Here is a 23801-nt window from a genome sequence, read left to right as displayed (position 1 = left end):
TGACGGAGCGCTGGACTCTCCTGTCATTCTCTATGGGTGTTGGACTCATCTCTCAGCGCGCGCGCCGGGCTGCAGCGGCTGAGATCTCCGGGACCCGACCGAATCCAGAAGCGGGACCCGGCGGGATGAGGTAAGTATAGGGGTCTCTAACGGGGGGTCGGGAGCCTGTCACCCCGGTACGGGGGGTGACAGGTTCCCTTTAACACTGTGTAACCCCTAATACTAGACCAGTACAGCAGGAAGACACTTACTGGTTGAATGATGTTCTTGGCGCCGGAGGAAGTTTCATCAAAGAACGTTTGGTCGAATTCACGTTCACTGGTCAACATCTCGTTTAAGATGACACCAAACGAGTACCAGTCGACTTTGGCGCTGTATTTCTTCTGGGCCAGCGTCTCAGGAGCCATGTAGTCCAACATTCCAGCGCAGCTGGTGGCTGTTCGGTCTCATGCATGTTGAGAGACCAAAATCTGTGATCTTAACATGGCCCGTATCAGCCACCAGGATGTTGTCGGGCTTCAGGTCTCTGTGAGAGATATAAAAACATGGATAAGACCTTAGTGCTCATCCTATAACTATTTATGGTGCATCAGTGACTTAGGCTTTATTCGCACACTGTCTAAATGACAACCATCCAACAAAACGGCCTTTATTTTAATGGTGTGTGTCTCATAAATTGAACCCTGTATGTATGGGAACTGACCACGACATGCCCAGCTTCTCTGACCACTAGCTATCCGCTGTCCTCACCATGACATGCCACTTCTGCCCTCAGGGGAAATCTAGGCACCACATGGCAGCCATTCGATGCATGGCTAGACTGGGCCTTATAGAGAGGTCGCTCTTACAGACATTCATATACCCTAATAGGACATATAAACAAGTGTTGTGTTTTAAAGGTATGTCCCATACCTGTCCCATAGCATGCAAGTCAAATTATCCCATATAGTCCATATCACAGGTGTCAAACTTAGGCCCTCCAACGGTTATAAAACTACATACACTTCCCATCATGCCTGAAGAGCAAGAGCTAAAGCTTTGGCTGTCCAGGTTTGATGGGAATTATAGTGTTGCAACAGCTGGAGGACCTGCACCTGGAGAGGTAATGTATGAAACAAGGGCTGCAAGGACATCGGTAACGATGTCCCTGCAGCCCTCGCTAACGATTGTCGGGCCGTGGAATAGGCGCAGTAAGTGATCACCAATCTAGCAGATCTGCGCTCGTTTACATTACAGCATCTGGGTATTCTTTAAAGTGTCGTTAAAATTTTTATTGCAGAAATCAATAGTACAGGCAATTTTAAGAAACTTTGTAAGTGGGTTTATTAGCCGAAAAATGAATTTTTATCATGAAAAAGCAGTTTGAAGCTCTCCCCTCTGTCTTTATAGTTTACCGATGGAGAGAGAGAGTAAAGGCAGCAACACAGGACAACAAAGAGTTAATTTACATTCACATCATGGGCTCTCTCCTCTGCAGTCACCACTGACCTCTGACCTCTCAATAGCTCCCCGCTGAGCAATCCTTTGTTCTCGGCTCTCAGCTGCCCGCTAATCTCGCTCCTCCCCCTCCCCTCTTCATAGACCAGACAGATCCGACTGATAAAAAAACAGTCGAGATTTCCTGATTCTGAAACAGAAAGGAGAGGAGGAGGGGGGACCTGAGAAAAGGCTTTTTACATGCAGATAATGGCATATTTGTCAAATAAACCCAATTACAAAGTTTCTTAAAATCACCTGGACTATTGATTTCTGCCAAAAAAATTTTTTTGACTCTTTAACCTTTGTTAGGTATCCAGGCACATTCTACTGTACATTATCAGGCATGCTTGATAAAGACCCTATGAAGTCGAAATTAGCATGTACCTGGATTCCTGGGAAAGGTTGAAGATTCTTAGTAGGGATGGTGCTTGGCTGTCTTTTGTCTTCATTCAGGGCTGTATTTACCTTATGTTTGATTTAACATTCTATTTTATCATTAAAGAGTCATGTCATTAGATCAGTACTGAGACCCGCTGTGATTAGGAGGTATAGCCGGGGAGAGAGTGCGGCAGTCATGCCATCCACTCTACAGCTGTATCTCTATAACAGCCAGTTTATGCTGCTGTCGTGCTCTTTTTCACTGCTATATCTCCCGATCACAGTGGGTCTCAGCAGTGAGACCCGGTGGGATCAATAACTTTTGATGTGTCAAAAAGTTATTTTTAGTTACAGGTTCTATTTAAACCCAATCTTACTTTTTTTTTTACTAGGAGATTGTCAAAACCTATTTCCACTACCTGAAATTACCTTCTGGTCCTAAGAAGGGATTTACTAAGACCAGCGTTTTGTATGCTGATCTTAATGTGTTATACCTTTCTATGACACTTATGCCAGGTGTACACCTGCCTGTAAATCTGACAGGTGTAGGAGGTGGAGAGCCCTTTATGCTGTGTAGCACCCACTTTTTGACCCCCCCCCCCCCCCCAATCAGTCTTCAAGGGGGGGGGGGTGTTAGATTATCATGCAAAAAAATCGCTATATCGTTTATATTTTAACAATAATCTTTCCGTGTGTATGCAGGAAACAATTGAAAAACTGTTAGTGTGTCATTGATAGCATCTTTTAAGCTGACCATAAAATAATCTTTAATCTTTTGGTGTATGTATACATCATTCGTTCATTATAACGATTATTCGTATACTAGAGTGTACAAACGATCGTAACTATTGCGATGGTAAATGACGACTATCATTCTGTGTGTTATGGTGAACGGTTTCAGGTTGTTCCCAAAAATGCTTGTTTGCTATTGTCTATCATCAGCAAAAACAAAAATCACTTAGTCTAATAGGACCCTAACACTTTACCTGGCGTCCGTGATGTCAAGCGCCCCCCTCAGCTGTAGAAGTTGGTTAAAGTCCCCGCAGGTCATGTATTGCAGCCCAAGTACAATATGCATTTGTATCATAGAACAGTTGTTAAACAATTGCGTACAAATACAGTATATACACAGTATACACAATACAGTTTTGTAATAACACTTACCAGAGGACATGTGAGCAGGGTCTCTGCCTATCTATTATTTTAATCTCTGAGCACCCACTTGGGCAGACCACCACTAGTTACCACGTAATAGTATACTGTACCATTACATTCACACTTGGAATGCGTTCTGCACACAGTCAAAACTGCCCTTATGTTGGTAACCAATAGCTGGGTGATGTTGCTGAGAATCCCAGTGACATTGTGCTGCTTTGGGGGAGGAAATGGCAATGCAGAAGAAAACATGGAAATGCAACCTTAGGCTGGGTTCACACTACGTATATTTCAGTCAGTATTGCAACCAAAACCAGGAGTGGATTGAAAACACAGAAAGGATCTGATCACACAATGTTGAAATTGAGTGGATGGCCGCCATTTAATGGCAAATATTTGCTGTTATTTTAGAACAACGGCTGTTATATTGAAATAATGGCCGTTATTTACTGTTATATGGCGGCCATCCACTCAATTTCAACATTGTGTGAACAGATCCTTTCTGTGTTTTTAATCCACTCCTGGTTTTGGTTGCAATATTAGGACCACAATACTGACTGAAATATACGTAGTGTGAACCCAGCCTTAAAGGGGATCTGTCAGCAGCTAGAACCGACTGATAAATCACAAATCCTTACACAGTGATATAGAAAAGTGTATAATCTTTATTGATCACAGACAACTGAACAAAACCCCTTTATAAATGTATAACATTGTAATGTTTTTTTTTATATAAATTCATCAAGTGGGAGAAGGTACAGTAACAGCTACATAAGTCTTTACAAAAGAATTGATCCAGTGTATAACAATATTATAATACAGTAACAATACTATAATACAGTAATATAAAGGTCAACCAAATGTATATAAGATAGTACACAGGTAATGGTAAATACAAACAGCTATCAGGGTACAAGATCAACATACACAATGCTATTGTAGGCTATGTTCACACATAGTATTTCTGTCAGTTAACCGAATACAGAAACTGTGCAAATCTTTCCAATATAATTTTGTCCTGTCAGTTCCACTCCTGATTGTGATTAAAAAAAATACTGACCAAAAGACTGATGGAAATACTATCTGTGAACATAGCTGTAGTAAGTAGATACACGTATAATAAACTATAGCTGTATAACCAGCAGCAAGTACTGCCTGCCAGCATAGAAGATGGAAAAACCCCACACTAGAGCACAGTAGACAGAACAAATCTGTTCAGTCCTATATTATTCATCTAGTGATTTTCTGTACGTGTAGGAAGCTAAAGCGAGCCAATCACTAGCAATTTGCTTCTAAAGATACTACCGTAGCAGCATCCGATAGATGGGGTAAACCACTGCCTTACCATGTGTTCAATGCGGTGTGTGGTTCCTTTATCTGCAGAAATTCGGTCCTCTATTCTAGTGCACGTGGCAGGGGAGAGACAGGAACTAGTCATCTGGTCCGTGACTAGTCACGTCTCTCTGCCTGACAGCGCACTCTGCGGAGGTGATTGACAGGAAAGGAGGCTTCTCACTGGTCTCTCTTCCTGTCAATCACCTCCACAGAGTGCGCTGTCAGGCAGAGAGACGTGACTGGTCATTGCCCTGATGACTAGTTCCAGTCTCTCCTGCCGTGTGCGCCGTATTTCGTATTTCTGCAGATAAAGGAACCACAGGCCGCAATGAACACATGGTAAGGCAGCGGTTTATCCCATCTATCAGATGCTGCTACAGTAGTAGCTTTAGAACCAAATTCCTAGTGATTGGCTCGCTTTAGCTTCCTATATGTACAGAAAATCACTACAATAAATAATATTATAGGACTGAACAAATTTGTTCTTAGCCTACTGCTTTGATTGGTATTGTAGGGATACTTGGCGAACCAAACAAGAAAAGACTTAACAGGTTTAGCCTATGTCTGAAGGTGGATCATATTCTCTGTACTTCTAAACATGAATTGGGAAGATGTCACATATGCCACATTATGACTACTTTTCAATATAGATATATTTTCTTTTTTTTAATCTCCAGAGCATTGAAATCTTGGTGGTGCCGGCCCTTGTGTGTGAATGCACAGCTAACCCAGAGCTCTACAGGCAGTGCCATAAGTGACCAAAGCTCTAAAGACCTGGGGTAAGTCTCCGTTCCCACACCAATGTTTCCTTACTTCATAGGGCTGCCTCTCCTCGAGGAGACCAAAAGAAATCAGCCCAGTGTCTGCTCTACCAGGACCTTCTAGTCAGGCATATCCTCACCCTAACCAACTAAGGCTATGTGCTGGCAGTCTTGTGGTCTTGTGTTCATGTGACATCATCAGACTCATAGTGAGTGAATGGAGCAGTAGTGGGAACTTATGGCCACCACTTATTTTAAATGAGGCATGCAAGACCTCATTGTCCTGACCGTGAGGGTACCAATGGTCAGACACCAAGCGCTTCTACATTCCTCATTTATCCTGTGGATAGGGGATAAAAGTTGCATGTGGAACCATCTTGTTAGTGTACCGTATACTGATTATGAGGATTGTCCTTAACATTTCTGTTAATCGGCATGGAGATGTTTTTTTTTTTTTTTCTTTTAAGCTTTTTTTTAAATTAAAAATAAATAAAGGCAATTAAAATTGAGAATCCTCCAAGTTTTTAGAGATTTTAGTTTTAGGCCAAAATTGATCAACCCTTTCTGTACCATATCAAATATAAGTCAATGGGAATAGTGCTGTATTCTGAAAATTTGTTACTACATACAGTACGCTTCATATTCATCCGTTACCATCAGCGCACTGATACAGCAGACTGCTGACTGAACGCAGTAAACATCACACTAAATATTTTAGGCTGCATATTGTATAGTCCTTTTTTAGTTCAAAATTGCCTGTTACTTTAATTAAAGAGGTTGTTCAGCAAAAGATTTTATTTTTTTCAAATCAACTTATATCAGAAAGGTCCAGAGATTTATAATTTACTTCGATTTAAAAATCTCAAGTCATCCAGTACTTATCAGCTGCTTTATATCCTGCAGGAAGTGGTGTTTTTTCCAGTCTGATACAGTGCTCTTTGGTGTCACCTCTGTCCATGTCAGGAACTGTTTAGAGCAGCAGCAAATCCTGATAGAAAACATCTCCTGCTCTCCAGACTGGAAAGATTACCAGATCCTGCAGAACATACAGCAGCTGAAAATTACTGGAAGATATGAGATTGTTTTAATAGCAGTAACTTAAAAATCTCTGGCACCAATTTATTTGAAACATTTTTTTGCCTAACTACCCCTTTAACTTTATAGTAAATACCTATATATTGCTACATGTATACTATGTACACTTAAGGCCCTATTCCACGGAACGATTATCGGCCGATATAACATGTTGAAGAACAAGCGACTGATATAGCAGCGATCTGCTGCCGTCGCTCCGTTGAATAGGAGCGACGGCAGCAGACGCTGCTATATCTTATGGGCTGCCCGGACGATCAGCGATCACCCGGGCAGCCCCCCCCCCCCCCCCCCCCCCGCAGCTCCCCGCTGCCCCCTCCCGCACTCACCCGCTCGCTGCAGCCACGTTGAATAGCGGCGGCAGCGAGCGGGGAACGAGGAGCAAAGGAGCGCTGAGAGCGCTCGTTTGCTCCTCTAAAAGACCCGTATAATAGGCCCTTTAGGGTGCGTTCACACCTACAGGATCTGCAGCAGATTTGATGCTGCAGATTTGATGCAGTGTTCAGTTATTTAAATGAAATCAGCTGCAGATCTGCAGCGGATCCGCAGCAGAAAATCGGCTGCGGATCCGGTAAGTGTGAACATACCCTTAAAGTGGATTTGTGGCCTCTCCTGACCAGCCAGTGTATTCTCCACAAAGTAACTATTCTAGAATATGTTTGCTATTTTTATTTTTCATTTTACTAAAGTCAACTAGGTTTCTAGGTTTCACTCTGACACTCTGTGTCAGAGTGAAAAGAATACACCACTTCATGCAGGACATACAGCAGCTGATAAGTACTGGAAGACTTGAGGTTTTAAACAGAAGTAACTTACAAAGCTGTAAAACTTTTGGACACCAGTTGATTTGAAAACATTTTTTTTCCTCTGGAGCGGCTCTTTAAGGTCTGTATAGGACATCTTATCCACTATGTGATTATTTTATATTTATGTTTTAGTGATTTAGCCTTAAAAAAGGAATAGCAACAAAGAAACAGCCGTATAAAATTGTCGCATCCATAACTTATTTCTATTTAGAAGTTTTAGTTTTGCTTTTGCGTCATTGATCACACAGAATTCTCTTGATTGATTTTTCCTTTTTTTTATTTCAGCCTCCATTTTGTTTCCTTATTATACAGTGAACTCACACTTTATTGATTATTGCTGTTGCTGTACTTGGTGGTAGCTCCATTATTGCCATTGAAAATGACAACTGGGCGTAATACCACAGGCTGTGCGCCCCAGATTTATAAGGCAGGTTCTAGTAGGGACGCTTATGTGTTAAGAAGCACATCAATATTATAGAAATAAAAAAAGCTGAATTTACTGTGCGGAAATGAATGTGAATCACAGTTCTTCATTTCTTTACATGTAATATGTGACTAGTGCCTTATTTTAAGGTAAAATTATTTACCAAAAGACCTAACACTGGATTAGACCTACTCAGCACTGCTTAAAATACTCCATCTTACTAAATATTAGTAAAAGTAGTCTTTAGTAATTGGAACTATATTGGGTTTCTGTTGGTCTATACATGTGGTTAAAGCAGCACTATCAGCAGGTTCTTCCCAGAGAACCTGCTGATATGCCGCAGTAGCTGGGTCCCCCAGAAGCAGATTGCTGATAATTAGGTTTCTCTGCTCCCCCGCATTGTTTAGTAAATTGGTAATTGCTCTTATGCAAATTCCTTGCTTAACAGCATTTGGGGCGTTGCTGGCAGGCTCCGAGCACCGCCATGTCCCGCCCAGTCTCCTTCCCTCCCGCCCACTATGCATATTCATGTATGCGTAGTGGGTTCTATGTACACCGCAGGGAAGCTGTCCTGCCCGCCCCCTCCATTGATGCTCACTATGCTTATTCATAGTAGGAAGTTCTGAGCAACCCCCTCCGCCTGCCCAGCACGCCCCCTCCCTTACCCCTCAGCTGACAGACGATCAGGAGCCCAGGAAAGTATGATGTTCATTGTCACAGTTTGCAGATAGCAGGAGTGTGGTCAGCGCCAGGAGCCTGGGCTGAGCTTTACGATCCTCCATAACCCAGGCTCCCAGCACCGATCACACTCCTGCTATCTGCAAACTGTGACAATGAGCAGCATACTTTCCTGGGCTCCTGATTGGCTGTCAGCTGAGCGGCGATGGAGGGGGCGGGCAGAGGGGGTTGCTCAGAGCCGCTCCCACTATGAATAAGCAGAGTGAGCGGCTATGGAGGGGGCGGGCTGGGTGGGTGGGACAGCTTCCTTGCTTCCCTGCGGCGGCGCCGCCACACGTAGTGCCCACTATGCATATATGAATATGCATAGTGGGCGGGAGGGAAGGGGCTGGGCTGGGTGGGACGTGGTGGTGTTCGGAGCCTGCCAGCAACGCCCCAAATGCTGTTAAGCAAGGAATTTGCATAAAAGCAATTACCAATTTACTAAACACTGCGGGGGAGCAGAGAAACCTAATTATCAGCAATCCACTTCTGGGGGCCACACAGCTACTGCGGCATATCAGCAGGTTCTCTGGAAAGAACCTGCTGATAGTGCCGCTTTAAGCCCCGTAAATATTTAAAGGGACTGTCCCACCATCACGATGGCGGTAAATGTACAATCAGTGGGGGCATTGCGCCCCCTCCTATTTCTCCTGACTATAGCGCCACAGGGAGGATGAGTAGAAAAGACACTAGGAACCATTGTCAAGTTATTCAGTATTTTAGCAACGAGAAGCAGAAACAAGAGAGTACATTTCTATGCATGTAAAACACTGATTTTTAGGTTTCTTAGAACAGAGAGATCCCTGTTGAATGAGCTCAGTTCACGGAGTTCATCCACTATGTAATAACACACTGTCTTTATGCTGTATGTGCATGACACTGGTAACCTAAGATCAGTATTCTTTCTCTGCCAATACATATGCAAAATACTATTTTTTTTTAAACAGATTAATATTGTATGATCCTCCCACAGACTGTTTCCACCTATGCCTGGGGAGCAAAGTGCATTACGATGGAGAGGACTGAAGTATGAAGATGTGCCAATCGTTCATATTAAGGCCACGTATAACAAGTGAGTCATTTATTAATACAAATCTGTTAATTGAATTAGTGTTGACCCATAATGCCACAAGAGGCCTTCATGTGATCATAATCCATCAGGCTGTCCTTTTTTTTTTTTTTTTTTTTTTTTACATAATAGTTTCTTGAAGCAATGTGTTATAACACCTGTGTGGTGCAGTCGATGCTTATTAGCATCTGTCTGCTCTGGCTAATAGACAAGAAGTCTTAAGAAAAAGACCTCCCTCTATAATATTTATTTGTAATAACAATATATATGGGCAAAGGTTATGTAGATAATTCAATTCCTTTAAAAGGGTATTCCACAAAAAATTAACTTTTTACTATGTTGCTGCACTTGGTGAGAACATAAACAGCCTATTATTACCTTCGTACTCCCCCAGTGTCGTCCTGCATCATCTTCAGGTCCCGGCAGAGCGATCCCACCTACACTTCCAAGATGGACATTTCTGGAAGTGACAGCCTGGTCAGGCAATCGCTGACCTGGACGGGGGATCGCTGCGGCCAGCGTTTGGCTGAGCGGGCTGTCACTACTGAGACAAGTCCATCTCGGAAGTGGAGGCAGGATCACCTAGCTGAGACCTGAACATGACGCAGGAGGACATCGGGTAAGTGCCGAAAGATAAGAATAGACTGTTTAAGTCCTCACCAAGGGCAGCAACATGTTAACATTTTGAGCGGAATACAGAGATAGATATACTATACATGTTTTAAGGCAGCCAGAGGTGGTCAGCAAGCAGAAAATGTTTTTTATTTATTTATTTTTGGACCTGTCACCTCCAAAGACACTTGGCTTGTTGTTGTTGAAACGTGTCAAAAGTTTTGATCGGTCAATGTCTCGGCATTAGAACAAGCCAGGAGAACTACTCTCACCGGATCACTGTGTTCCCCCTCATGCTCTTCTCCTGCTGCAAAACGTCAGAAGCCCCCCCGAATATCAGGAACACTTTAATCATTTTGCATAAGTGCCCCTGACTTTAATGGGAGTTGTATAACCTGTATAACACAGTGGGGTATGTCGCTTACACAACTCCTATAAATGTCAATGGGAGTTAAGCAACATGCTTATACCAGCAGGTTCAGCTGCTTTTTAGCTTCCCAACCACACAGGTCAGAGGGCTCTCACCCTTTGGATAGGAGGGGGTTCAAGAGAATATGCCATAAATGTCAAGATAGGAATAACCCTTTGATTTCTGATATATCTGCTGCCCATATCTCTTCCTATGTTGATACTGATTTTGCAGGGCTGAAGCATATCACAGTTTCCCTCAGTGAGACTGAAAGCAGTATAGCCTTACTACATCAGTTACCAAGAATAGTATCATATAGAGAATCCTACATGTGAGAGGAATAATTCCAGATTCTTTCTGGTATTGATAGAAGTGGAACCACTCCATGCTTATGACTGATACCTTTATATAGAGACTTTTGAAGTTTTTTAGGGAGGGGAAATATCTTCATGTGATATGTCACATTGTCAGGATGATGGGAGATGGTGGTGTCATACATACTCATGGCTGCCATCTCAGTTATCAGCCTCAAGCTGCGCTCTCGGATTCATCCTTCTGGACCAGTGCACTGAGCGGCAGTTAAGTGAAAGCTACCTAATGAACAGCAATCAATACTGTTAGAATTGCAAGTGGCTGTAATACATTTGTCTTGCCATGTCCTGCTATGTAATCCTGCCTGCCCTGCCGGAAAGAAATAGGGAACGGACTGCCTCCCTGCGTGCAGCACAGTATGACTTGTCTGCTGGAATAACTAAGTGTTTAATTGAAGTGTACGACAAAACAAAAAAAAGACTCTACCGAGAAAATCCTGAGCCGCTGCTTTATTTTGTTACAATCAGGCCTATGTAGATATGCTACTGAAAAACAGAGAGTTAGGAACTTGATAGGATTTTATTCTTCATCCATCAGAATAGATCTTGTACGTGATGTCCAGAGTAAAATCTCCAGATTAAAGAGTAACTGTCATTTGTAAAAATTTCTGGCATGTCAAAGTGACATGTCAGAAGTGTGCATCGGTGGGGTTCCGCGTGCTAAGACCCCCACTATCTATAGAATGAAAGAGCAGAAGCATTCAGCAGCACTCGCTCTGCTCCTTCACCTCTGCTGTAACTGCAGTCTACTGAATTATATTGGCGACTATGAAACTTCCAGCCGGAAGCAGTCTACGGACCTTATCTCCCCTCAGCGGAGCAGAGCGTGCGCTGTTGATTGCTTCTGCCCCTTCTTATCAGTGCATTATCAGCCAAAGTCGTCTTTATTACAGAGGAGCAAAGTAAAGATGGGTTTGCTGTGTCCTTAATAACCTATGAAGGGGGAAGGGGCTGAGGGGGATGAGTGAGCAGGAAGAGGACAGAGCCAGCCCTGCTGTTTGTAGACTGTCTGGGCACGCAAAACACTGGACTCAGAGGTCAGAAACGTCAGTGATTACCTGGGAGCTTGGTGAGAGAAGACTGCAGGATGTGGTGTTTTGCAGTCCTTCCTTTTCTCCTCTCTGTGATCACTCATCCCCCTAGACCCCTTCCCCCTCTCCATAGACGATAATGGACACAGAAATCCTGCTTCTGAAGTGAGGGGGGATGTAGGAAAACAGATTTTTGAGTACAGAAGGAAACTCTTGTTTAATAAAACCTATTACAGAGTTTCTTAAAAATGCTTGTACTGTTGGTATTTATTGATGTATAAAAAGTGGCATTTAAATGACAGTTACGCTCTCTGACATCCAGTGAGTGTCATGTATGAGGGTCCTACTCTAACTACCAGAAGCAGAAAAGCGTGAGTTAAGCCCCTTACATGTTGTGGTCAAATTGTGACTGTGACATGTACTGAGTTTGAAGCGCTCCGTCATGACCTCGCCAATTAGGCAACATGATTATAGGGTTTCTATAGCAGCAGGGCTAGGGGATTAATGACAGCTATAATACACTGCGCCATTGCACTACAGTAGTAATGCAGTGTATTACACCAACAATCAGGAGATCACTTGTCAAAGTCTCCTTGTGTGACTGGTTAAAAAGGTCTTGGATTTGGAAAACCCCTTTAATGGACTGAATTAATGATTGCTAGAGTCATGTGCCACACAGATTGAGAAATCTGGGCAAATATGTTGTTTTTTTTTTGGTCCAAACTTCTGGTTTGCAAGTATCTTATAAATTTCTTTGTTTCAGCACACACATCCAGGTCACACATCCCGACAATAGGTTTATAACCCGCACGTCCTGCGGCACGGAGGGCTTTAGAAATGCCAAGAAGAGCTCTTCTGTAGCTGCACAGACAGCTGGGATCTCTGCTGCCACTGTAAGTAAGCAAGAATTCTTTAAGGAAATTTTATATACTGAAGATGTATGAAAAATGTCTAGGAAAACACAGTCTTTGTTGCCTATAGCATTCAACAGTACCGGAGCTTTTATATTTCAAAAGGACTATAATGAGAAAAAAAAAAAAAAAAAAACAACTGCACTATGATTGGTTGCTGTGTACAAGCAAGACCGTTTTTTTTACTATGGACAGTCTTCATAAATCTGTCCTCCCGTATGTATGGCTTCATGTATATGTTTGTTTTTATCATTCTAACCTTTTTCTGAAATTTGATGTAATACTACATTGAAATGTTTGTAAATGAGTATGGAGCAGACACAGGAGCTGAGACGGCTCTATGCCTGGTAGATGCCAGCTGCGATCTGCAGCTACCACCCACTGTCAGTCCATTGCTGGTTGTTTAACTCCCTGGAAGGGGTGGTCAGTTCAGATTGTAGGCAGGAGTTTGATAGTTGGCGGTTCTGTCCTGGTTCTGGTAGGCACCCTGTGACGAGAAGTATTAGGTTTTTAAAATAAATGTTAAATGCATGATTTTTATTATTTTTATTACCTTTCACAAAACATCAAATGACAACTACAGCTTTCTTAAAAAAAAAAACAAGAAACAAACCTGCACATAGCTTCATAGATGCAAACAATAAAGTTATAGGGGTCAGAATATGAGGATGCAAAGCAATTGTTTTGATTGTACTGACCCACAAAATAATGTTAACATAACATTTCTGCCATATGGGGGAAGAAATAAAAGCGTCTTTGGAAATTGTGGTGTTCTTTTTTTCTTATACAGTATATTGTAAAATGAAGAGTGCAACTAGAAAGTACAACCTGTGCCACAAAAACAGAACAAGTCTTCATAAAACTGTTTGTGGTGAAAATATAAAATGGCATGGGTCTTAGGAGTAAGAGGAAAACTTTACAGAGTTGGGAAGGGGTTGATGCATGTTTTCAGGGAAAAAATGTGTTGTATATCTTTTAGCTTGTATTATCTTTTTGTGGCTGGATATCTTTAACATGAGTGGTTACCTCAATGTGCCTATATATTATGTACTATACAGAAGTACACTGTTTAAAGTGACCCTGTACCCACAATCTGACCCCCCCCCCCCCCAAACCACTTGTACCTTCAGATAGCTGCTTTTAATCCAAGATCTGTCCTGGGGTCCGTTCGGCAGGTGATGCAGTTATTGTTTTAAAAATGACTTTTAATCCGGCAGCGCTGTGTCTAACGGCCTGGGCTTACATTAGTATATGCATTAGGCTGGCACACCCTCTCTGTCCTTCCTCCCCACCCTCCTCAGCATTAGGAATGCGCTGCCGGATTAAAAGTTTACTCAGTGTAACCATACCCTAAAAGGGAACTAACCTACTGATCTATAATTATGCAAGTCTTATTTATTGATTCAAAGGGAATGTTTCATCAGAAAATTACCTATTGTAAAATCGATAGAATACTCAAAAACTGCTGGGGTAACTGGGGCACAGAAACGCAAGGAGTGGGTCCAGTTGGAATAGGTAACTGGACCTTGGAAGTTAACATACTTGGCCCCCGGTGGTTATATTTGATTTTAATGTTTCTAATTCCTGAGTAGAGATTTGTTATGTTATATATCGATGTAATAATAAATATATATGGTTGGTGTGCCAGCTCTTTTTGTAATATCCCCCCCCCCCCCCCAATTATGTTTGGACTGTGCAACCAGAATTATTAGGTAGTACATTAGCAAAGATAGGGTACGCACTATTTCTTAGACCAGTATATAGAAAAGACAGTAGCAGTTCAGCCACCCCATTCCTGTAGCGTGAACTATGCAGAGCTCACAGAGCATGCTTACAAATGTGTCCCATACATAGAAAAGGGTCTGGAGATGTTTATTAGGTCAGATTTATCATCTGTGCCCCTGCCATTCACCATGGAACAGGTGCAGATTTTGCGCAGGTAGTGCAGCGAGCGATGAGTCCTGCGCCTCGTAGTAAAACTGTTGTTCTGCATGGGGGGGGGGGGGCAATGGTGGTCTTGCCATAAAGCATATTACTAAATGCTGTTTGTAAAATAGCTCCGTAAAGATTGTTGCTCCAATAATAATGTACAAATAAAATTAAATAGCAACACTTATTATTTTTTACTTATTTTTCCCCCCCCCATTGTACTATACTAACCCTAGAAATAATATAATATTATCATTACTCTACATTAAATGGGTTAAATTTACACCCCCCCCCCAAAAAAAAATAAATATATATATATATATATATATATATATATATATATATATATATATATATATATAATAAATAAATAAATAAATATAAAAAAAAATTGGCAAAATTTGCATTTCCTCCACAAAGATAATCAATTAATTATGTGAACCCAAATGCTGGTGCCATTTAAAAGCATATCACTTACTGTTGTTCATAATAATGTACATAAAGTAAAATTAAAATCTGAAAATAGAAGAAAAAAAGACAACGTTTCAGTATCTGGCTCCAATCAGGAAAATACAATCTAGGTGACATATTCACTTTAAATGCATTTCACAAGACTAAAGCCTTGGGTATATCATTTAGATGGGGGCCAAATGCTGAATGTGCTAATAGAAAATATAGGAAATTGCAATAGTTATTGTCAGCATTTTTTTTCTTACTGTTTTATGCTTTTATAGTTTGTGATTTTGGAGGCGACCAGTGCCGCAACGTCCACTAGGTGGCAGCCCCCATCCAAAGTTGCCAGATGCGAGCTCCTAGTATTGGCTAGATTGTGTTTTCTTTCTTCCTGCCGCGATTTCCCAGCGTGATTAGCCACACAGACAGGTCACAATGTTTCACTTCACAACATAAAACTAATTAGGACAAGCCTGTGAAATGATAAACCCATCAGAGTTTGTTGTGCACGGTTACATAAAAGGCCTACATGACCTGCATGCTCATTGTTACTTAAATTATTTTTTCATGGTGCCCATGGAACAGCCTCAGAAAGTTTCCCCACAGTAGTTATCTGAAGCCGCTTCACATACTAAAAAAATAAGGCAATATCATGATGAGATTTGCACGGACTGAGAACAAGAAATAGTGTTTTTGTATGCAGGGTGTGCATACTGTATAAGTGTATTTATAGCTAGATATTTATTGCTAGGAATGACTACTCTACAGGGACATTATACAAGATTACCAACCAGCGTGTATGGGAAAAAAAAGAAGACCTGACAAAGCTGTATTTTTCCATCCTGATGCATAAAGTAAATATTAAGTATTCATGGGTTAATGAATATGGATGCAGGGGTATTGCTGTGTTTGAGCCAACCAGACTTACGGACATTGAGATTGTGCACACAAAGTACTGACTGGAGAGAGGTTCCATAATGGTAAAACTTTTCTAAAAATTAGTAAAATAAATAAATGTAATAAAGACTTACTGCAAGGACCATACAGGAAACAGATGACTGATCTCAGGGAGACCTGACAAACATAATACTGTCGGCTGCCAGCTAAAGCACTCAATGCAGTGAAAACCTAGGTGCATTGCTCCCTGGGAAATACGAATATGCAAAAGAAGAGCCAGTGGAGCCTCATTTAAGACTCTCAAAACACAGGACTAGCCTGTGTCCTCCTGGAAGGACCCCCTTGGCTGAACCCTTCCCGGACAGATTTCTGGCTAGTCCTGTGTTTTGAGACTCTTAAATGAGGCTCCAGGGACTACTTTTTTTTTTTTTTACTGCAAGGACAGAAGCTTTTACTTATGGGGGCTATAAAGTCTAAGGCCGTTGTTTCACATAATGTATTGAACAAATCATTGCATTATGACAACGTCCTTTGTCATAAAAAAAACAGTGTGAACATAGCCTTAAAGGGTTCATGTTCATGCTGCCTTAAAGCGACTCCGTACCCACAATCTGACCCCCCCAAACCACTTGTACCTTCAGATAGCTGCTTTTAATCCAAGATCTGTCCTGGGGTCCGTTCGGCAGGGGATGCAGTTATTGTCATAAAAACAACTTTTAATCCGGCAGCGCTGTGTCTAACGGCCGGGGGTTACATTTGTATATGCATTAGGCTGGCACAACCTCTCTGTCCTTCCTCCCCACCCTCCTCATCATTAGGAATACTCCAGACAGATTGCTTCCTATTCCCCACCTGTGGCAGCCCGGCACATGGGCTGGATCGTTAATACGCCTGTGCAAAGCTCAAACAGCAGTAAATGTTCCTGGATCATTCCTAATAATGAGGAGGGTGGGGAGGAAGGACAGAGAGGTGTGCCAGCCTAATGCATATACAAATGTAAGCCCCAGCCGTTAGACGCAGCGCTGTAGGATTAAAAGTTGTTTTTAGGAGAATAACTGCATCACCTGCCGAACGGACCCCAGGACAGGTCTTGGATTAAAAGCAGCTATCCGAAGGTACAAGTGGTTTGGGGGGGACAGATTGTGGGTACAGAGTCACTTTAACAAACAGTTCTTCAGGTGGGTTCTCCCAACCCTGCTAGATATTACCCTATACCCAATTAGGGTGATCTGTTAAGTAAGGCTGGTGGAGTGGACGTTGCTGGGGAATGTCGCAAAGACTCATGGTTCAAGCAGTATGATGACAAGTTCCCTTTAACCCCTTAAGGACAGAGCCAATTTCGATTTTTGCATTTTCGTTTTTTCCTCCTTGTGCTTAAAAGGCCATAGCACTTGCATTTTTCCACCTAGAAACCCACATGAGCCCTTATTTTTTGCGTCACTAATTGTACTTTGCAATGACAGGCTGAATTTTTGCATAAAGTACACTGTGAATCCAGTAAAAAAATAAATGTATGGTGAAATTGAAAAATTTTGTTTATTTGGGGGAAATGTGTTTTTACGCTATTCGCCCTGGGGTAGAACTGACTTGTTATATATGTTCCTCAAGTCGTTACGATTAAAACGATATGTAACATGTATATTGTACATGTAACATATATTGTATCTGATGGCCTGTAAAAAATTCAAACCATTGTCAACAAATAAACGTCACTTAAAACCGCTCCATTCCCAGGCTTATAGCGCTTTTATCCTTTGGTCTATGGGGCTGTGTGAGGTGTCATTTTTTGCGCCATGATGTGATCTTTCTATCGCTCCCTTGATTCCGCATATACGACTTTTTGATTGCTTTTTATTACAATTTTTCTGGATTTGATGCGACCAAAAATGCGCAATTTTGCACTTTGGGATTTTTTTGCGCTGACGCCATTTACCGCGCGAGATCAGGAATGTGATTAATTAATAGTTCGGGTGATTACGCACGCGGCGATAGCAAACATGTTTGTTTATTTATGTATTTATTTACTTTTATTTATAACCTGGGAAAAGGGGGTGATTCAGACTTTTATTAGGGGAGGGGGATTTTTACTATTAACAACACTTTTTTTTTTACTTTTACACTTATACTAGAAGCCCCCCTGGGGGACTTCTAGTATAAGTGCTTTGATCTCTCATAGAGATCTCTGCAGCATAGATATGCTGCAGAGATCCATGAGATAGGCACTCGTTTACTTCCGGCTTCTGCAGCCGGAAGTAAACGAGTGCCGAGCCGGGGACGCCGCCATCTTGGAGCGGTCCCCGGCCGGCTTCAGAAATGGAGATCGCTCCTCCGGGATAACATCCCGGAGGAGCGATCTCCTCCACTAGACACCAGGGAAGTGCTGCGTCTGGTAATCGGATGCAGCTGTCATGTTTGACAGCTGCACCTGATTACTGTATTAGCGGGCACGGCGATCGGACCGTGCTCGCTAATACCGGCGGTCCCGGGCTATAAGCTGCACCCGGGACTGCCGCGGTTCAGAGCGGGGTCGCCGCGCGGCCCCGCTCTGAACGTCCTTAACGGCATCAGGGCGTAAATATACGCCCTATGTCGTTAAGGGGTTAAAGGCGTTATCCAGGATTAGAAACATAGCTGCACCACTCCTGTCTATTTTGGGTGCGGCATTGCAGCTCAGTTTCACTGAAGTGAATGGAGCCAAACTGTAATACCACACACAGCCTGAGGACAGATGTGGCACTATTTATGGGGGAATCCACTATGTTTTTCTAGTCCAGGATAACCTGTTTAGGTCCTGAAATATGAGGGAAAAAAAGTTTAGTCAGGAAATAGACAGTACATAGTCATTAGTAGACTACATTTGGTCTATTAACGTGGAAGTGCCTGCTGCAAGTAAATACATTGCAACACCAGATGTATTGCTAAATGGCGGGGGGGGGGGGCTTCTCCCTAATGTCCTACATGATCCTGGGGCAATTTCTGAGGGAATGAGGAGAGATATAGAGCAGCTTCTCCTGTGTGTGTGCAGTGGATGCAGCCAGTCTCCAGCCTCCATGTCTTAAACTACTCACAACTAGACTAGAATGAGCAGGTGGTCTTTTCTGCTGACAATCTTCTATGTTTATGTTTCTAACTAAATATTTACCATACAGAAACAGAAAGACTGCTAACAATGTCAGATACCTGTAATATAGAGGTCAGACATAGTGATATAAAGAGGTTACTATGGGTGTGGGGGCACACCATAGCACACACAGCCTGCCGCAGCCATAGCACACACACACACAGCCTGCTGCAGCCATAGCACACACACAGCCTGCTGCAGCCATAGCACACACACAGCCTGCTGCAGCCATAGCATACACACACAGCCTGCTCTGAGCCATAGCACACATACACACTGCCTGCTGCAGCCATAGCACACACACACGGCTGCAGCCATAGCACACACACACACAGCCTGCTGCAGCCATAGCATACACACACAGCCTGCTCTGAGCCATAGCACACATACACACAGCCTGCTGCAGCCATAGCACACACACACGGCTGCAGCCATAGAACGTTGAAGAAAAACACCACATTGAGGACAGAGGTTACTGCTGCACTACTTATGTCTTCTCCTCCTCCTCCTCTATATTACACAGGATATCTCCATATTACACTGCTGCTCATATATAGTCATCCAGCATCCAGGAAGAGAACAGCACAGGCGTCCCCCACACAATGGACTCTTCCAACACAGAAACAAACTGCCAGATAGTGACCTAAAACTTTTCCCTGACCACCCTCATCTAATAGGGCCAGTGTCCTATTAGAATGTTGCTCAAAATATATATTGATGAGCAAAACTTTTATACCAAATTTATTTATATTTATTTATTTATTTATACCAAAACTCAATTCTAAATTGTTCTAAGATTTTTTTTTTTTTAAAGCTGGAGTCGGAGTCGGTACATTTTTTTCTGACTCCAGCCAAAACTAGGTCCGACTCCACGACTCCGACTCCAAAGCCCTGCTTATTTATTGCCCTGCATAATACTGGCTGCTATAAATGAAGTTGTCACCTCTTAGCCAAGAAAATAGAGGGATTAGAAGCTGTATGTGGATACTGTATATAAATGCTCTTACAGGTCAGGGGCCTGATTGATAAAAGAAAAATACTGCATTAGGAAATGATCATATTAAGTATTTCCCTAATGGCCCTATGACACGACCCTTGGAGGGTGCTGCCATGGGCTCATAGAAAAACCATTATCGGTAAGGAATTAACGTTTTCCCATTCCTGAATATAGTTACGTTGTCCACAGATGCTCCAGGACATATGAACCAGTGGGGAGGCCCTTGTCACTATGGACATGATTGAGTTTTTCACCGCTCTGGCACATCCTGGAAATGGCTTGTCCATTTCTTCACATTTCAACACTTTCTAAAAGCAGAAACAGTGAACTGCCTGACAGTTCTGCTTTCTGATACCTCCCATAGTCTCTTATCTCCACAGGAGCTGACATCTAGTCAGTCTACTAAGGTTTCTGGGCTACAGCAGGTGTTCATGTTTCTACATCCCATCCAGGGCTGACCGCCATTCATGTCTTCTGAGGCTTCTGCATTACATGGCAGGAAAAGCCCAGACTGAATGATTGGGGGTGAGGTTTTACCTGCACGTTAAACAAAGTATTTGCATCCAGCAACAAACAAAAAGAGCATCTCCTCTTCAAAAATGGAAGGCCCTCTTCACGAGCCCCAAACAATTAATCTTTCCATGTGGTGGTCAGTAGGTGTTCTGCTAAAAAGCCTTTTCTGCTTCTAGATTAGTAGCTGACTGTTCAATTTCTACAAGCGGATGCTCCTGCGGCTTAATTCATAAGCCATTTTTTCCCTTACCAATTTTCTCCCTGTTTGCCACTTTATATTTGTTGTTGAATTGTTTATTGCTGGGTAGATCAGTGCGGGTGTTACCTGACTGCACGAAGACAAATTTATTTACATTTTCCCCCTTTTTTTGTGTGTGTGTTTTTGCTTTCCCTTAGATAGATCGACTATATGAGAGCACACGTAGAGATTCTGCAAGCGTTCATTTAGCCAGGGCTCTAGTGTCAATTTGGATGCATTGGATTTCCATAACACCTCACATTAGTACTTGTTATTGCCTGCTGTGTCTTTAATTTATCTTGGTGTGTTTTTTTTTTGTTTTCCTTTTCAGAAAGCAGTCGATAAAGGAGTTCTACATGTCAGAGTGGTGGTAAAAGGCATGGGACCTGGAAGACCGGTAAGAGAGAGTCTGGTTCCCTTCTGTCTTAGCGGAATATGTCATTTCATTATTTAAATCAAGTTTTTATGTTAAGCATGCTTCTAAAGGGGTTATCCAGCATTAGAAAACATGGTCACTTTCTTCCAGAGACAGCACCACTCATGTCTCCAGTTAAGGTGTGGTTGCAATTAAGCTCTATTCATTTTAATGGAACTGAGTTGCAAAACCTGCACCCAAACTGGAGACGAGTGGTGCTGTGTCTGGAAGAAAGTGCCCATGTTTTCTAATGCTTTATAAACCCTTTTAACAGTGTTTGTAGTGTTGACTCTGACCACTGAGCTTGACAATAGTCTGACACTTCCTGTTCTATAGATAGAGATCACATCGTCCCACACAGTCATTACAAGGGGACACCAGTGTATAGATAACACCAGTTTAAACCATTGACAATAGGCAATAGTCATAGTTCATCTCTCCCGATAGTAACAGATTACGATGGGTATAATGCAAATGTCTGTGTTAGGCAGGGAAGTTAATGTGACAGCTCCATTAGGACCAAACTTGATGTCATGCCTGCACGTAACCTTTCAAGGCTTGTATTTTACCTATGAAGCATGTATGCCAAGTGCTTCATTTGACATTCACTGATGAGCGGAGACCTACAATAAGGTTAAGGTCAGCTGCTTTTTTTTGCATCCAATCATAGACTACATGTCATATCAAGGGTCAATGAGGCATCTGCATGGCCTGAAACCACCAATGTACCACCAGCACATAGTAGCTAGTCCTGATGTCCCCTTTAGAGGAATATCTTTGTGTGACACTGATCACTTCTCTTGGTTAGAAAGTAAAACAAGTTCATTCATTCATAGGTCTAGGTATAAAACATTCCTTTGATAAAGCTCTTAACCCCTTTGACATCAGCAATGTGTTTGTATGCGTTGCAACTGCTGATGTCCTGTACAGTTGCAAAGTCTATAAACGGGGTTTTAATGTGTGAGATCAGTGTGAGCAGCAGCACCACATACAATGTACCAGTAGGCAGTATGACAGACAGCAGCTATCACACTGCTATCTGGCATTAACCCTTTAAATGCTGTGATCTATAGCAATACCAACATTAAGGGGTGTCGATGACAAGAGTAGTACCTGTCATTGACTGACCAATTAGTTTCCCTGACAGATGGAGGAATAATACTTGCCTAGGCCCTGCCGGATCGGCGATCTGTATCTAGAGTCTGACTGTAGAGAGAGACTCTACATGCAGATTGCTGATCAATGCTATGCAATGGCATAGCAGTGATTAATATAAGCAATCTAATGTCTCTAAAGTCCCCTATGTCCCCTGTGTAAAAAAAAAAATTAAAAAAAAATATTTTTGAAAATATTATAGCCCCTCCCCCAGTAAAGGTTGAAATCACCCCATTTTTTTATTATACAATAATGGAAATAAACAAACATTTGGTATTGTAATGTTTGTGAAAAAATAAGTGTTATGGCTTTTAGAAGATGAGGAGGAACGCTGCTTGAGTGCGACCTGAACATCTGTGAAACAGTGACCTTTGGTCATTTAATAGCATAAAGCAGTGTTCCTCAACCTGCGGCTACAGCTGTTGCAAAACTACAAATCTCTTCATACCCAGCAGTCTTAGGCTGTCCGGGGCTGATGGAGCCGCAGACTGGGGAACAATGGGCTAAAACCTATATCTACACATAAAGTAAATAAGCTCTAACTTTTGATATGTATATTACAGAATTAATTACACTAGGGCTATGTTCACATCACGTTTAGAGTCTGTTGGGTGAATGGAACTCCATGGATACATTTGGTGTATATTCCAAAAGAGTGCCATTTTGACCTCTGTTGGGCAGATATACATCGGACCCCTTTGTAATATGAGCCTATTTGCCACATACCCTACATACATTGGTATGTGTAGCAGTCTTCCGTCTGAGCTATATACAGGAAACCCTCCCACCCAGGTTCTAGATGTGATGTGAACAGAGCTTTAACGTGTTATACTGCAAGTGGAATTTAAAATTTTCTTTTTTTTTTTTTTTACAGCATGCCATTAAAGGGTTAACCATGGGAGGACTAGATGTTATATCCATTACAGACAACACCCCTGTCCCTCACAATGGTTGCCGTCCACGTAAAGCACGCAGATTGTAAACAGGATCGCAGTGGAGTAGATGATAAAAACCATATACTATATTGATTCCAACAGGACACTTTGTAAAGAAGTAACAGCAATTCGCAGGGTTTTTCCTGACGGGCTGCACAATGTTGTGTCAAGATATCGTTTGTAAGAACAAGAATTCTTACTCTGGGTATATACAGACCGCTTTTTTTTTTTCAAGACATGGTTAACGTAAAAAGGAGGAGTTTTTTGTCAGTGTGTGTTTTTTTTCCCCTGCTTTTAAGATGGCTGTAATAAAATATCAGTAAAATGTTTGAGCTCACCTTTTGTGTAGCCTGAGCCTTGTGCATTTCTTTTCTTCTGTGTCCTTGAAAATTACACGAGAATTTGTATTCTCTTCAAAAATTACAAGTAATATAAATCACCACCTAGAAAATTGCTTTTACAAACAATAGGTTATTCCCCAAACAAGATTCTGCAGAAAAAGCTATTGTACACTGGAACCTAAAAAATAAAATTTAAACTCAAGCATTTAAAGAAAAAAAAAAACATCTTCAGTGAATTTTGAATTGACATTTTT

At 42.0% G+C, this 23801-nt stretch overlaps 1 protein-coding gene across 1 annotated transcript in view; it reads left to right on the top strand.

Annotated features, from left to right (window-relative positions):
* The window catches only part of MRPS11 (mitochondrial ribosomal protein S11), a 32168-nt gene extending 8625 nt beyond the window's left edge, over window positions 1-23543 (top strand). The window contains exons 2-6 of the mRNA XM_069956673.1: window positions 5025-5126; window positions 9124-9222; window positions 12406-12535; window positions 21033-21098; window positions 23146-23543. Coding sequence (XP_069812774.1) covers window positions 5025-5126; window positions 9124-9222; window positions 12406-12535; window positions 21033-21098; window positions 23146-23253 — 505 coding nt within the window. The 3' untranslated portion in view covers window positions 23254-23543. The remainder of the gene's footprint in view (window positions 1-5024; window positions 5127-9123; window positions 9223-12405; window positions 12536-21032; window positions 21099-23145) is intronic.
* The last annotated feature ends 258 nt before the right edge of the window (window positions 23544-23801 follow it).

The sequence above is a fragment of the Dendropsophus ebraccatus genome, chromosome 1, assembly GCF_027789765.1.
Source record: "Dendropsophus ebraccatus isolate aDenEbr1 chromosome 1, aDenEbr1.pat, whole genome shotgun sequence".
NCBI lineage: Eukaryota > Metazoa > Chordata > Amphibia > Anura > Hylidae > Dendropsophus > Dendropsophus ebraccatus.
Note: the sequence above shows the minus strand (reverse complement) of the source record. Positions and strands in the feature narration are given on the sequence as shown.